Here is a 14,061-nt window from a genome sequence, read left to right as displayed (position 1 = left end):
GGGCCACGTGGGACTCGGCCAATGAGCGCTGAGGGGGCGGGGGCGGGGTTGGTAGGGCCAAGATGGAGTCGGTAGCTCTTGTGGCCCCGGTGACCGCGCTGGAGTTCGCGGGGGATGTGCTGCTGGCGGGTGAGCGCTGGGACCGGACCGGGGCGGGCGGCGGGGCCAGCGGCAGCGGCTGACGCGGTGTCCCGCAGGTACAGGCCCGGAGGTGGTGGCGTTTCGGCTGAGCGGCGGCGGGCCGGCGGCGGCGGCGGGCCGGCGGAGCGTGCTGCGTGAGGCCAGCGTGCAGGGGCTGCGGACCGAGCCGGGACCCGGGCCGGCGGCGCGAGTAGCGGTGTTCGGCGGGCGCTGGCTGGCGGTGCTGGCGGTGCGGCGCGGCGGAGCGGGCGCTGGGCCGCTGCTGGCGGCGTGCGGTGGCGGGGCCTCGCGCGAGCTCCGGGCGCGGGTGTGGGAGGCGCGGTGGGCGGCGGGCGGGCGGCTGGCGCTGGCGCTGGGCGGCGGGACCGTGGCGCTCTACGAGTGGTGGGGGGGCGGGCGCTGGCTGCGGCAGGCGAGCTGTGGCGGGGCCGGGGCGCTGCGCTGCGCCGTGCTGGCGGGGATGAGCTGGGGACGGCTGGCGCTGGCGGCCGGCACGGCGATGGGGAACGTGGTGGTGTGGCGGGCGGCGGCGGCCGCGGCCCCGCACCGTCAGCTGTGCGGGCACCGGGGCGCGGTGCTAGCGCTCTGCTACGCGGCGTCGCGGGGACTGCTCGTCTCCGCCTCCGAAGACCGCAGCGTGCGGCTGTGGGCCGTGGGCGAGTTGGGCGGCGGGGACGGGGCCGGCACCTGCCTGCTGGTGTGCTACGGGCACGGGGCGCGAGTGGCCGCCGTAGTGCTGCGGGGGCCGCTCCCGGTCAGCGCCGGGGAGGACGGCGCCTGCCTGGAGTGGGGCGGCGGCGGCACCGTGCGGCGGGCGCGGCGCGGGCACCGCGGGGCCCTGCGCGCCCTGGCCCTGCGCCCCGCCGGCGGCCGCCTGGCCACGGGCGGCGACGACGGCGGCGTCCGGCTCTGGCAGCCCCGGCGGGAGGCTACAGCGGCGATCCCTGCGGTTGCAGCGCTGGGGGCCCGGGAGCGGCCGCGGGCCGTGCTGCTGGTGGGGCCGCAGCGGGTGCTGGTGCTGGACGAGGCGGGCGGGCTGGCGGCATTCGAGGTGGCTCAGGGTTGCTGGACGCCGGTGCTGCACCCCGCCGCCAGCGGGCCCCGCGCCGTGCTGGCAGCCGCCCCGCTGCACGGATGGGACGAGACGCTCTGCGCCGTGGCCGGCGGCGATGGGCGCCTCCTCCTTTTCGCCTTGAGCCGCCCCGGGGCCGCCACCGAGCTCACGCTGTTCGAGGGGGCCGTGCACGGGCTGAGCTGGGCTCTCCGTCCCGGGCTGCTCCCCGACACCGCTGCTGCTCTTCTGGCCTCTGGTCCCGACGGGGAGATGCTCTGGCTGGACGTCACCCACCGCCCCGGGCAGGCTCCCTGGGTGCGGCTCATGGGTCGGTACCTGCTGCCCCCCTGCAAGCAGCGCTGGCACACCTGTGCCGCCTTCTTGCCCCAGGAAGGGCTCCTGGTCTGTGGGGACCGCCGGGGCTCCCTCCTCCTCTTTCCTTGCAGCAGCTCCTCGGGGTGGGCTGCAGAAAGCACCAGCATTGTCAATGGTGGCACTGACCCCGTTGTTGAGGACTCCAGCAATGAGCTGGAGCCCTCTTGCTTTTTGCACAAAGAGGCTCTTCCTCTTGAGTCCCCACTGTCAGTGCTCTTTGGACTCCATGGGAAGACAGGAGTTACCTCGGTGACCATCCACCAGGGCTACATTTACAGCACGGGCCGGGATGGTGTCTACCGCCAGCTCCGCCTGCGGGACCAGCAGCTGGAGGTCCTGCAGAAGCACAGGCCCTGCAAAGGGCTGCAATGGATTGAGGAGCTGCACTTCACCTCGGATGGGGACCTGCTTGTGCTGGGCTTTCACGCTGACAACTTCGTGGTGTGGAGCAGCAGGACCGGCGAGAACATGCACTGCATCCCCTGCGGGGGCGGGCACCGCTCCTGGAGCTACTGCAGCAGCCCCTTGGCCGAGGTGTTCGCCTTTATCAAGTCTGGGGATGTGATGCTGTACCACCGTGAGGCCGAGCCCTGCAAGCAGCAGGTGCTGCTGGAATCCCTGCACGGGCGGGAGATCACCTGCGTGCGGCGCATGGGGGCCCTGCAGGTGCCTGGCCCTGCCACCGTTAACGTGTTTGTCACCGGCAGTGAGGACACCACGACCTGTGTCCTGGTGCTCAGTGAAAACTCTCGGGCAGCTGTGCCCCTTGCCCGCCTCAGTGACCACATTTCCAGTGTGAGGACGTTGGCATTCGCCATGGGACCTGGAGATGAGGGCCTTGGTGATGAGGGCTTGTCTGCCCTGCTCTTCTCTGCTGGTGGCCGTGCACAGATCGAGTGCTACCGGCTGCTGTGCACTGGGGACACGGCGGCTCAGAGTGCTGTGGCCTGCCAGATCATGCACGTGGCCTCCCACCGGCTGGACAAGCACTGGGAGAAGAAGAAGAACAGGCACAAGCTTGTCAAGATGGACCCAGAGACTAGGTGATGATCAGGGACTGCCCAAGGCAGGATTAGTAGTGATCACAGTGTGGGAGGGTGTTGGGAGCTGCATGGGCCTCCACTGGAATACCTGCTCTGTGCAGCTGCAGGTTCAGCTGAGGCAGACAGAACCAACGTGGCTTCATGTGTGATTCCTGGTGTACAGTGCGCTGTGGGCCTCAAGGAGCTTTTGGTGTTAGGGAAAGGCTCAGGGCTGCTCTCCTGGGCCACCCACCTCCATGGGGCCACAGAGGTGTTGGTGAATGTTGTGTCTTTGCTGCAGGTACATGTCCCTGTCAGTTGTGCCTGGGATAAGCACCAAGCAGCTGCCAACACCCTGGAAATTCCTGGCTGCTGCCTGCAGCGATGGATCAGTCCGGTGAGGAGCCATCATGGGGCTTGGCAGGGAGAATGGAGCTGGTGATGGCAGCAGAGCAGGCTCAAATCAGGAGGTTACTGCCATGGGATGTGGCCTGCTCTGAGCTGGCCATAAGACAGGGCATGGTGGGAAATGGGGCAGTGGAGCCAGAAGCTCCTACTCTCCCACAGCCAACTGGCCTCTGCTCCATTACAGGATCTTTGGGCTGCTGGAGGCTGCTCGGAAGTTGGTGCTGGTGGCAGAGTCATTTCACCACCAGCGCTGTGTGCTGAAGGTGGAAGCATTCCTGCACACAGGGGCAGGAGGAGAGAGGTGAGCCCTGAATGCTGGGCTGCAATTGATGGGCTCTGGGGAGAAATGTCTGTCCTTGCAGAGTGCTGGCAGCTCAGCAGGTAGAGGGAAGGGAGAAGTTAATCCCTGGGGGCTGCTCTGCCACTTCCACGGATCTCAGTGGGGACCCCCAGGGCTGCAGCCAGAGACTCCCTCTACACCCCCCATTCTAGGAGGCACCTCCTGTGCAGCGCAGCCACTGATGGCAGCATTGCCTTCTGGGACATCACCGGCCCCATCACGGATGCAGCAGACGCCCTGCACCAAGCAGAGGGAGAGATGCAGCCCTTGGGTGAGTGCTGCTGCCCAGCAGCTCTTGTGCTCCCTCTGCCAAGGTGAGCACTGCTCTCCTGACCCAGCCTGTTTTCCCAGCCCTAGAGGCCCCGCTGGTCACGGTCATGGCGCACAGCTGCGGTGTCAACAGCCTCCACATCCGAGAGACGCCCGAGGGACGGTACCTCGTGGCCAGCGGCAGCGACGATGGCTCCATCCACGTCTGCCTGCTGGAGGTAGCCCTGGGCAGGGCTGAGGGCACGGCAGGGACCTGCCTGCGGGTCCTGGAGCGGGTGTGCAGGCCCTGTGCCCACGCTGCCCACGTGACGGGGATCCGCGTGCTGCGGCCAGACCTGCTGCTCTCGGCCTCAGTGGACCAGCGCCTGACGCTGTGGAACCGCTGCCCAGGAGAGCTGCTGCCCCTCAGCACCACCTTCTTCCACGTGCCTGACCTAGCTGAGCTCGACTGCTGGGAGGTGGAGGAGGCTGGGGGTGAGCTGCGCTACTACTGCGTGCTCTGTGGGCAGGGCCTGGAGATGCTGTGTGGCACAGCCTGCTCCAAACCTCCTCCACAAGAGGCTCCTCAGTAATGAGGCAGGTGTGTGACACACCCAGATCCCTGCCTGCATTCAGAGGGCACCCTGCACTTGGGCTTTGCCCATCACTGTGGTCCCTGCCTCGAGCCTGCACACTTGTGTGTCTTGTCCTGAGGGGACAGGCATACTTGGCTCCTTCAGGCACATGCCATGGTTGTGGTGCTTGAGGCCAGTGGTCTCTGAGAAGGCAGATGTGATCCCTCCAGACAAGCCTAGGGCTTCCCCATGCAGTAAGGAAGTGGGGCTGTTAGCCCCTGCTGCCCAAGGGCAGCTCTTCTCTGCAAGGTGTGAAGGACCAATGTCAGCTTTCCAGTCTTGGTCTCAGAGAGGAACCTTGCTTGGGAGGGCACTGAGGATATGGCCCGGCCCTGGGAGCTTGAGAGCAGCAGGAGGCCAGGAAGGGTCGGGTACTGGTGTGACACATGGTGGGCTGCAGCCTTGCGTGTCCACAGACAGAGCCCTGTGTGACAGTCTTGACCCTGCAGAGCTGAAATCCACAGGGACACTGATCCTCCACAGCAGCACCCTTGTGGCATCAGGGGTGGCTGGGCTGCCCACAAATACCACCCCCTGCAGGCCAAGTGGGTTTTTCCTACATATCAGCAGGATCCAGGACAGTCAGACCAAAGAAAGGAAGGAAAGACAAACAACCCTGAGGTCAGACACATAGAGGGGTTGTCCAGCAACAAGTGTATTGGACCCCAATACTGGGGCCTGGCTCAGAGCCCAACAGGAGCCAGGAGCCTCAGGAGCTCCCTGCCAGCACGGAGCACCTTTCAATAAAGTTTTGAGGGAAGTGAAGTTGGCATTTGTCTGTCTTTGTGGTGACTGGTCCCTGCTGCCACCTCCCCAGTACTCCCAGCCCATCTTTCTGGGGTGGCATGGGAGCCCTTTTCACTTCTGCTGGTGTGGATGTGGAGGGGCATCCATGTCCCACACTGGGCACAGCTGCAGAGAGCACAGACCAATCCCCAAACACCATGGGAAGGGAAATGCCTCCATGGGGCTGAACTGTGCCTTGCCTGCCACTGGAGCAGCCCTTGCCCTGCCAGGACAGTGTGCCCTGTTCTCCCCCCAAGGTGTGGTGTGTAGGTGACTGTCACATCATGGTCCAGCTCTTCAGGGGTGGCTCAGATCTGGCTGAGGGCAGGGAGGTGCAGGGTTGCCAGGGCACTGTGGAACACATCTCTCACTGCTCCCAGCAGCTGGAGGCGAGCAAACATCTGGTCAAAGAGATGAGGGAACGGCTCCTGCAGGGAGAAAGGCAGCTTGGGACTGGTGGCCAAACTGCCCCTTGGCAGGCTGGCCCTGCAGGCACTGCTGCCTGTGCTCCCTTGGAGGATGGGACAGGGGACCATCACACTCCTGGCACCATTCCCCACATGGCTGCCCCCCCCCCCATGAGCAGTGCAGCCCCAAAGACTGCAGGGGCACAAGGCTCAGGCTGGCACACCTAACTCACCCCCAGGATGTGCACCCGGTTGTAGTAGGAGCTGAAATCCATGCTGAGCTGGATAAGGAACTTGCACACCTACAAGGCAGAGACATTCTCATGGCACAGTGAATTCTGGCTGGTCTTGGGCCCTCACCCACCCCAAGCAAAGCAGGAACTGCCCCAGGGGCATGGCCATCTATTCTCTCAGCACTGTCCCTGTGTTGCTCACTGATGGGCAGCACCTGCTGGCCTGAAGCTTTGCCCTGGGCTGGGCCTGCTGGAGCAGCATCCACGGGTGCTGTGGCACATGGCACTTACTGTCTCTGTGCTGGCAGTGATCCGGATCCCCTTGGAGGGTGGGGGCAGCTGTGCTGCCTGCTGCAGGACTTCAGGGAAGGGCAGGAGATAGTTGAAGAGCAGGAGCCATTCACCCTGTGAAGGGATGACATGTGTAAGTGTCAGATTCTCCTGGGCCATAGCATCCATCCCCAGAGCCAAGGGTGCACAAATCCCCCCCATTCCTCGTCTCAGCACTCACCTCTTCTCGGAGGCAGGAGAAGTTCAGTTCAGACACTGGTGGCAGAGGTGGGTATGTGCCTGGAAAGCAGGGAGACTGCTGTGCCCAAAGAAGCCCCTGTGGCTCCAGCAGTGGCTGTCAGAGGAGGTGCTGGGGCTGATGCTCACCCTGCTCCACAGCCCGCTGGAAGGTGCTGAAGAGCGTGGCCAGTCGGGCACAGTTGTACATCACAAAGGCACCACTCTTTGTTCCCTTTGTGGAGATGCTGTTGTTCTCCAGGTCCAGGGTGATCTGAGGGCAGGGAGAAGCCACAGTCCAGGCTGCTCAGCACAGATCTACTCTTCCCACAGCCTGCCAGCCCTGGCCCCATGCAAGCCACTGTCCTACCTGACTCCGGTGAGCAGTGCTCAGCATCTCAAACCTGATGGCAGCCACTGTCAGGGTATCAATCACCTCTGTCCAGGCCTCATCTGTGGAGAATGTAGGTGCCATCATGCACAGCTTGCTCCATTCCCATGTACTGATACCCCCAGCACCCAGGCAGGACACCCCTGGTTGAGGACCACCACGGCACCAGCCCTGGCTCCCATCAGGAGTTGCTCTCTGCCAGTGCCCTGGATGTTCACATGCCTTCCCAAAGCGAGGGCAACACCTGGCTCAGTCCTGGAGGGGAGAAGGAGCACCCTGCAGGTGCAGCCCCCCCAGCTGTGGACTCATGGGAGCAATGAAGATGGGATGGAGCAGCATCCCCATGGAGCCCAGCTGTCACCTTGTGCAAGCTCCCCATACTTGATCACGGAGGCCTCATACATCTGGTGCTTCCGGAGCCTGGGACAAACACAGACAGAGCCACCTGCTGTGGGCTGAGCTGGCCCACAGGGAGCCTTAGCAGCAGAGAAAGCAGCAGGTGCCCTGCACAGCAACTTACTGGAAGTACTGGTCTGCCCCAATGGGTGATGAGGGGTTGGTCACCTTCACTGGCCCACAGACAAGGTGTTTCTGAAACGCACAGAAACGCTGTTCTAAGCCTAGAGCCAAGGATGGATGCTGGGGGCCACACTGAGAAGGGTTAGAGGTTGCTCTTGCTCACCTGCAAAGCTGTGTGGGCTCCCGGATCCAAAATCCTCCAGAGCACATCCAGCTGCTGCTGCTGGAATTCCTCCTCACAGTTCACCACATGCATGATGCTGCAGCAACTGCTCTGGCCTTTGGCCTGCAGGAGAGCACAACAGGGAGCTCAATCCCATTGCCTGCCAGAAGGAAGAGACACTTGGGAGGAGAGAGGTGGGCAGTGCTGTGGGATCACTCACTGGACACTGCAGAACAGCTTCCTGCAGCTCAGCCAAGGACTGCAGCATCCTCTCTGTCACTGAAAGAAGGAAGGACACACAGTGGGACACGGCATTCTCCACCCCCCAGCATCAGATCTGCCCCAGGCTCAAACCAGACTGAAGGAGAACAAGAGAGGCAAGCCATTTGTGTCCACAACTCCACCTTATTTTTGTTAAAAACAGCTGAAAGGAAACAGGTCTATTTGCACCCATTCCATCCCCACTGCCACACCTGAGCTGCTGTACATGTGAGGCTCACCGAGAAGCACATCTAGATTGGGGTCGTAGCCCAACAAGCCCTGCTGCTCCACGAAGCTCTTCAGGTGCACCTTAGAGATGACACCCTCGGCTGTGCCTGGCCCCGGCTCACAGGCTGCGGCACAGGGGCACCGGCCCAGCTCTGCCTTCAAGGCCGAGATGGCATCAGCGAGGGCCGAGCCGCCGGGGCCGGAGGGCCAGCAGACGCGGAGCTGCCGCAGGACGTCCCAGCTCCTCTCCTCGCTGAGGGCAGGGACCAGGCGCACGTCGACCCTGCGGGAGAGGGCGAGGCAGGCGCTGGGAGCGGCGGGCGCTGCGGCGGGGCCGGGAGCAGCACGGGCCGGAGCACTCACCCCTGGGCGCGCAGCAGCTGGGCCAGGTGGTCGGCCAGCAGGACGGAGCGGAGGTGGCGGGGCCGCAGGGCCGCGGGGCTGCTGCGCAGGGCCGGGCAGTGCAGCACCACGCAGCCCGTGCGCGGCCCCGCGGCGGGGGCGGCCGGGCCGGGCAGAGCCCCCAGCAGGCGCTGGAAGGCCTCGGGCCGGTGCACCTGCACCGCCAGCCCCGCCGCCGTCTGCCGGCAGACCCGCAGCGGCAGCACCGCCGGGCCCCGCAGCGACGGCACCGCCGACACGGCCTCGGGGGGCACCTGCGGGCGGAGGGCGAGGAGCGGTCCGGGCTGCACGGGCACAGGACGGCTCCAGCCCCGGCCCCATCAAACCGCTCCCGCAAATCCCGCTCCCGAGCCAGCCCTGCCCACGCCGCCGCGGCCTACCTGCCCGCCGGGAAAGGCGGCGCTCAGCGCGGCCCGCGGCGCCAGGAAGTCCCGGTGGCGCAGGTTGCGGGCGCCGCTCTCCTTCACCCAGAGCGCGGCGGGCCGCCCCAGGGCCCCGTTCAGCGCCCGCAGCGTCGCCGCCACCCCCGGGCGGCCGCCGTCCATCTCCTCGCCCATCGCGCGCTTCCGCCACCGCGGCCGGAAATGATGTCACGCCTCTCCCAGGAGGCCGCCATGTTGCGTGCGGCGCTCCCGGGCGGCCATCTTGGTGACGGGCGCCTTGGCCGGGCAGGGCGGCCATCTTGGGGGGACGGGCGCGGAGCCGCCATGGTGGGTGTGGCGGGCAGCGGGCGCCGCCATGATGGATGTGTCAGGGCAGGACCACAGGGCTGCAATAGCCCGAGAGGGTGTCAGTCCCACTCAGCCTCACCCCAGCGGGGCCATGGTGTCACTCTGAGGCGTGTAGGAGTGGTGTCCTCTCATCTCCAAAACCGGGGAGCCCAGATGTAAAACCCTCAGGAGCTGAGCAGGAGCAGGAGCCAGAGGCTGTGCCATAGTCAGAGAGGCCTGGGCAGAAAGGGCTGCTTGGGGTAGAGAGTGCAGCACAGCCATGGGCATGGCCCAGCCCAGAGCACAGCCTGGCGGTCCCTGGGCTGCTGGGGACAACAAGGGGCCCTGGGAGCAGGTCCAGGGCCTGAACTGTGGTGGGAAAGGAGGTTTGGATGGGCTGGAGTGTGTGAGGCAGACCCCAGCTGTGGGCATGGTGCCACTGGCAGACCCTTGCTGGGCAGTCCAGCCTGTCCAGATAAGCCCCAGGGCTTGGCTGGACTCTGACACGATGGCTGAGGAACATCAGCAGCACCCATGTGCCTGCAGCATGGCTTCTGTGTGGCACAGCGATGAGCAGCTGTGTGTGCACGCCCTGCCATGTTCTCCAGGCCTGCCCCAGAGGGCTGCTCTCCTGTCCAGCACATGAGCAGTGTCCTGCTTATCAGCCCCAGGAAGAAGGAAGTGGAAGCGATTAGATCACGCCATCATGGTCTTGATTACATCTGCAGAGCTGAGCTGCTCCACAGCAATGGTTGAAGCACAGATCTGACAGAGAGCTCAGTGCTGGCCAGCTCCCTGACAAGTGTGCCAGTGGCTGCTGAACTGGGGACAGGGCAAGGGCCCAGCACAGCCCCAGCCCCGTGGCACCAAGCCTGACTGACAGGAGCAGGAAGCACCAAACCCCACCACAGCACAGTGTTAGGGACCTCCCTTTCTGTTGTGCCCTTCCTGCCCTCCCCGGTAGGCAGGTGGGGGGTGCGGGGAAAGGAAGGAGCTCTGCCCGCAGGGCCCAAACCGGTTCCTCCAGGGCTTGTGTGCATGGGGGAAAAGGGGGGGGGGAGCAGGGTGAGGGCAGATCCTGCCGCATGGGCTCTTCCAGGAATGCAACAACTGCCTTTGGGGCTCCTCAGGCAGCTCTGGAGCCCCAGGGCTGCAGCCCACAGCCAGTGAGAATCTGCAGCCCCAGGGCAGGACTGAGAACACGTCCCCCAGCCATGCCATGGTGGGGTGCTCCCTGCACCACCCACAGCCAAGAGGTGATCTGAGAATCGCTGCTCACACCAGACCAACTGCTGACTGTCCGCAGGGCAGGAGCTGCCCAGGACCCTGCGCGGCCAGGGGGACTTGCTGGACCTTGTGTCACCACTCAAGCTGGGTCCAGGCTGGATCCGTCCACATCCCCAGAGCGTCTGCAGGCCGCCCACGTGGGCCCCGGCAGCGCACTGGCCTGGGGAGGGCTCTCGGAGGCGCCGAAAGAGCTTTGGAAAGACACGACATCCCCGATGGCTCTCTGGCTGCTGGCTCAGCGGGAGTGATCGTGTCATTCCAAAGCCATCTCTCTCTCAGGGGCTGGATCCTGCCATCCCTGCAGGGACTGGGGTGCTGCGAGGGCCAGGGAGAGCCGGCATGGGCAGGAAGTTTGGCAGTGTCACAGCCTGCACCACATCCACGCTGTGGCCCAGCAGCCCTGCTCCCCACACTCTCCCAGGAAGCCAGCTGCTATTTTTAGCTGTTGGGGGCACAAGAAACAGAAGCGCCCCCCAGCCCGGTGCAGGGGCTGAGCCACGAGGCTGGGCACGGGCGATCCCCCGTCCTGACACCCCCTTCTTCCAGCGTGGCCCAGGCGCTGCCCTAGCCCCGGCAGGGTTGCAGTGGGACACGCGGCTCTTGCCCAGCACAGGCAGGTGGGCAGGGGTGCGGCGAGGCGGTGGCGGGAGCGCGGGTAACGAAACCCCAGGGCAGCTGGGCACAGCGGGAACAGCTGCTTTTGGGATTCCGTTGCCCGCGCTGGCGCCGCGGAGGGATGGGCACGGGCACCACGGCCATGCCACCCCGAGCCTGGGGCAGTCGGTGGGCCAGGAGGGGAGAGGGCGACTTACCGGCGGGGAGCGGGGCGGAGGAGGTGAGTGGGAGCCACCGCCGGGCCGTTGTGACCGGGGTTGTGCTGCCGGCTCCCCCCGCGCCGCGGGCCGGGTGCCAAGGGGAGGGCGGCACGGCCGAGCCAAAAGGAAACGGCTCCGAACAAAGCCCCGATGGGGCTGGAGCAACTGGTGCCAGCCCATCAGCCCCCGACGGGGCCCGGAAACACGAGCCGTCCCCGAGGGAGGGCACCTGCCCCGGCACCTGCGCCTAGAGGCGGCACGGCCCGGCCCGGCCCCGCCGCTGCCAGTGCCTCCGGCCCCTGCCCCGGCACCTGCGCCTAGAGGCGGCACGGCCCGGCCCGGCCCCGCCGCTGCCAGTGCCTCCGGCCCCCGCCCCGGCGAGGGGCATGGGGGGAACTCAAACCGCGTGGGGAACCCCACCGGCCCCGTGCGGAGCTCCCGCGGTGCTGCCCGGAGATCCCGCAGACCCTGCCCTGGCCGAGGCTGCCGGCTGTGGGAATTCCTGATGCCGCCGGCACGGCACGGTGGCGGGAAATGCTCCGCCGCACTGCCAGAGAGCTTCCCGGTGGCCCCCGCAATGTCAGGCCACGGCTGGCCCCGGGGGGGTGACACAGGTGGGGACGTGGGTCCCCTGTCCCAGGGCACCTCTGAGCCCGCAGTGCCACCGGCCGCACCGAACGCGGCAAGAGGAGGGTGAGAGTGCAGAGGGAGGTGCCGGCGGCGGCTCCGGGCGTTCAGCCCCGACTGGCACCAGCCGCCCGCAGCGGGGCACACGGGGAACCGGGGCGCTGTGCCGAGCGCAGGGGCACCGGCAGGGCCGGGCCGGGATCGCAGCCGAGACCCGGGCCCGCTCCCTCCCGCCCGGGGAGCCGCTCGCTCCCCTCTCACCTCCGGCCCCGCAGCGTTCGGCACAGCAGCCCGGGCCGGTCCGCAGCCCCTCCTGGCGCCGGGGTCGGGGCGGCGGGGGCGGGGAGGCTCCAACGGGACACCCCGCACCCTTCTCCCGCCGTGCCGCTCCCGCCCCGCCACCAGCCGCTTTCGGTTTCGCTCCGGCGCCCACCTGGGCTCTGCAGGTCGAGGCGCGCCCGGGCCCGGAGGCAGCGGGTGTGTGAGTGTCGCCGCCCTCCCGTCCCTCAGGACCCCGGGCAGGGGGACCCCGAGGGCTCCCGGGAGCCCCGCTCCGATCCCGCTCCCCCGGTGGCGCTGTCCCGGCCCCGGCCGCCCGGGGGCGGTAGCGGCGGGGGCGGGGCCACCCGGCGGTTCCGGCGGGGTCGCGGCCATGGCGGCGCTGCGGCGGCTCGTGCCGGCGGTGGGGCGGGCGGCGGGCAGGTACCGGCACCGGCAACCGGCACCGTCGCTGCCCTGCGACCGGGGGAGGTGCCTGTGGGATGCCGCAGGGTGTCCGGGAGGTGTCCGTGGGTCCCCCGTGTCCCAGCTGCTCACTCTCCCCGCAGAGCGCCGTACCGGGGTCACCGGCTCACTCCGGCGGACGATGAGATGTACCAGCGGACGCGGGTGATGGTGCTGGAGCCGGAGTCCCCCAACATCATGTTCATCGAGGGCTACAGCACCCGCGGCTTCACCATCAGCGGAGACCTGGTGGTGGGGCCCTGCGCCGTGCTGCCCCGCAGCATCCTCCAGTGGAACGTGAGTGCCGGGCGGCGGGGCCGGGGCTGCCGGGGCCACCGCGCGCCGGGGACAGCCACCCTCAACGGGCGCCGTGTCCCCGCAGGTTGGCTCCCACCGGGACATCTCGCTCGAGAGTCTGTCGCTGTTCCGACTGCTGGAGCCCCGGATAGGTACGTGGGGCAGGAGGGGCGCGGGCTGCCCCCCTTGGGGCTCCTGTCGGGGTGGCTGTGCGGGAGCCATTGGTGCCCGCAGGAAGGGCAGTTCTGGGCCGAGGCAGCTCCAATGCTGCCCTGCCCACCGTTGTCTTGCCCTGCTTGCAGAGATCCTGGTGCTGGGCACGGGGGACAGGGTGGAGCGGCTGCACCCTGCCATGATGAAGCAGATGCGGGAGCGCGGGATTGCCGTGGAGGTGCAGGACACGGTAAGGGCGAGACCAGGCAGCACCCCATTGAAAGGGAGGGAGGGAGGGAGTCATGTGCCGTGTGGGGAAGGGCCGAGTCTCCCTTCTTTCTGAGGGCCGGAGCTTCACTCACTCCCTTTTCTATTCACAGGCGAATGCATGTGCAACCTTCAACTTCCTGATGAATGAAAGGCGCATGGTGGCTGCTGGGCTCATCCCCCCGCGGGGCACCTGAGCCTGCCGTGCCCAGGGGCTGAGTGGTTCCTCCCCTGCCCGCCTGAAGCTCCCGAGGGTCATTGCTCCATGGTGAACTGTGGAGCTGTCAGCTCAGTGATGGCTCTGCCACAGGAGAGATGTAAAATACATGGGCTTAGCTCCTCCCTGCAGTCTCTGGCTTCTTGGCCTCCCTGCCCAGGCTGGGCTGGAGACTGTGGGGCACAGCACAAGGCTTTGCTGGTGCCACTGCTCCCACAGCCCTGCCAAGGTCATGCTCCACACCTTGGCAGCAAGAAGCCTCACCTGAGGGAGGGTGGAGGCTGGTGGGGTGACCTGTACATCCCCAGGCACATCTGGAGCTCTACAAGGAAAATATATGTAAATGGGAAGTACAAGAAATTGTGTGGTGGTTAATGCACAATGCATTGAGGCTGTAACAAATTGAGGGGGCATGAGCTCACCTTGGGCACTGGGCAGCATGTGTGCTGGTGGAGTGCCATGTGCCAGCAGCTTCCTGAGAACAGCCAGCACAAGCAACTTGTGTGTCCCAGCTGGTGCTGCATCCCCTTTCATTGAAGTCTCAGGCTCCAGCAGGGGACTTGGAAAGAGTCCCTGTCCTGAACTGGATGGTTCATAGTTGGGGATGTCACCTCTGGGGAAGAGAGTACATGTACCTTGTGTACATGGAAGCCTCATGACCTGAACTCTGCCACCTTGGCAGGCAAAGGCAGGGATGCAGCTGCAAGGTTTGGGTGGCTTTGCTTAGCAAGTGTCTCACAGGTAAACCTGCCAAGCCAGGGAAGGTTGCCCTGCTCAGGCCTGCAGAAATGCAGATCAGCTCCTTTATAAACTTGTGCCCCTCAGTGCATTGCCCACCTTCCAG

The 14,061-nt window shown here is 66.0% G+C and overlaps 3 protein-coding genes across 5 annotated transcripts; 2 read left to right on the top strand and 1 right to left on the bottom strand.

Moving 5' to 3' along the window:
• The first annotated feature begins 47 nt into the window (after window positions 1–47).
• NDUFAF3 (NADH:ubiquinone oxidoreductase complex assembly factor 3) lies at window positions 48–13,543 on the top strand. Of its 3 annotated transcripts, none has more exons than XM_058812720.1 (5): window positions 48–129; window positions 12,388–12,580; window positions 12,666–12,732; window positions 12,883–12,983; window positions 13,114–13,543. In XM_058812720.1, the coding sequence occupies exons 2-5, from the start codon at window positions 12,431–12,433 to the stop codon at window positions 13,195–13,197; spliced, it is 402 nt and encodes a 133-aa protein (XP_058668703.1). In that variant the 5' UTR covers window positions 48–129; window positions 12,388–12,430; the 3' UTR covers window positions 13,198–13,543. The 3 variants fall into 3 exon arrangements, with proteins under 3 accessions (XP_058668703.1, XP_058668700.1, XP_058668702.1); XM_058812717.1 differs by having other exon boundaries at window positions 88–197; XM_058812719.1 differs by lacking the exon at window positions 48–129 and adding an exon at window positions 12,207–12,262.
• On the top strand, window positions 407–4,981 carry WDR6 (WD repeat domain 6; the record flags this gene model as incomplete). The annotated part of the gene is made up of 5 exons (XM_058813128.1): window positions 407–2,613; window positions 2,894–2,989; window positions 3,185–3,301; window positions 3,493–3,586; window positions 3,679–4,981. Coding segments are annotated over 5 exons (3,018 nt in total), but the record flags the coding sequence as incomplete, so codon positions are not given.
• On the bottom strand, window positions 4,865–8,861 carry DALRD3 (DALR anticodon binding domain containing 3). The gene is given in 16 exon segments (XM_058813107.1): window positions 4,865–5,438; window positions 5,651–5,719; window positions 5,942–6,055; window positions 6,162–6,220; window positions 6,308–6,431; window positions 6,528–6,610; window positions 6,910–6,968; window positions 7,069–7,139; window positions 7,231–7,353; window positions 7,451–7,509; window positions 7,704–8,002; window positions 8,083–8,375; window positions 8,502–8,671; window positions 8,674–8,721; window positions 8,724–8,741; window positions 8,744–8,861. Coding segments are annotated over 16 exon segments (1,827 nt in total). The 3' UTR covers window positions 4,865–5,318.
• Window positions 13,544–14,061: the final 518 nt, after the last annotated feature.

The sequence above is a fragment of the Ammospiza caudacuta genome, chromosome 12 (assembly GCF_027887145.1).
Source record: "Ammospiza caudacuta isolate bAmmCau1 chromosome 12, bAmmCau1.pri, whole genome shotgun sequence".
In the NCBI taxonomy this organism is placed as follows: Eukaryota; Metazoa; Chordata; class Aves; order Passeriformes; family Passerellidae; genus Ammospiza; species Ammospiza caudacuta.
The sequence above is the reverse complement of the archived record's forward strand: the minus strand, read 5'-3'. Positions and strand labels throughout refer to the sequence as shown.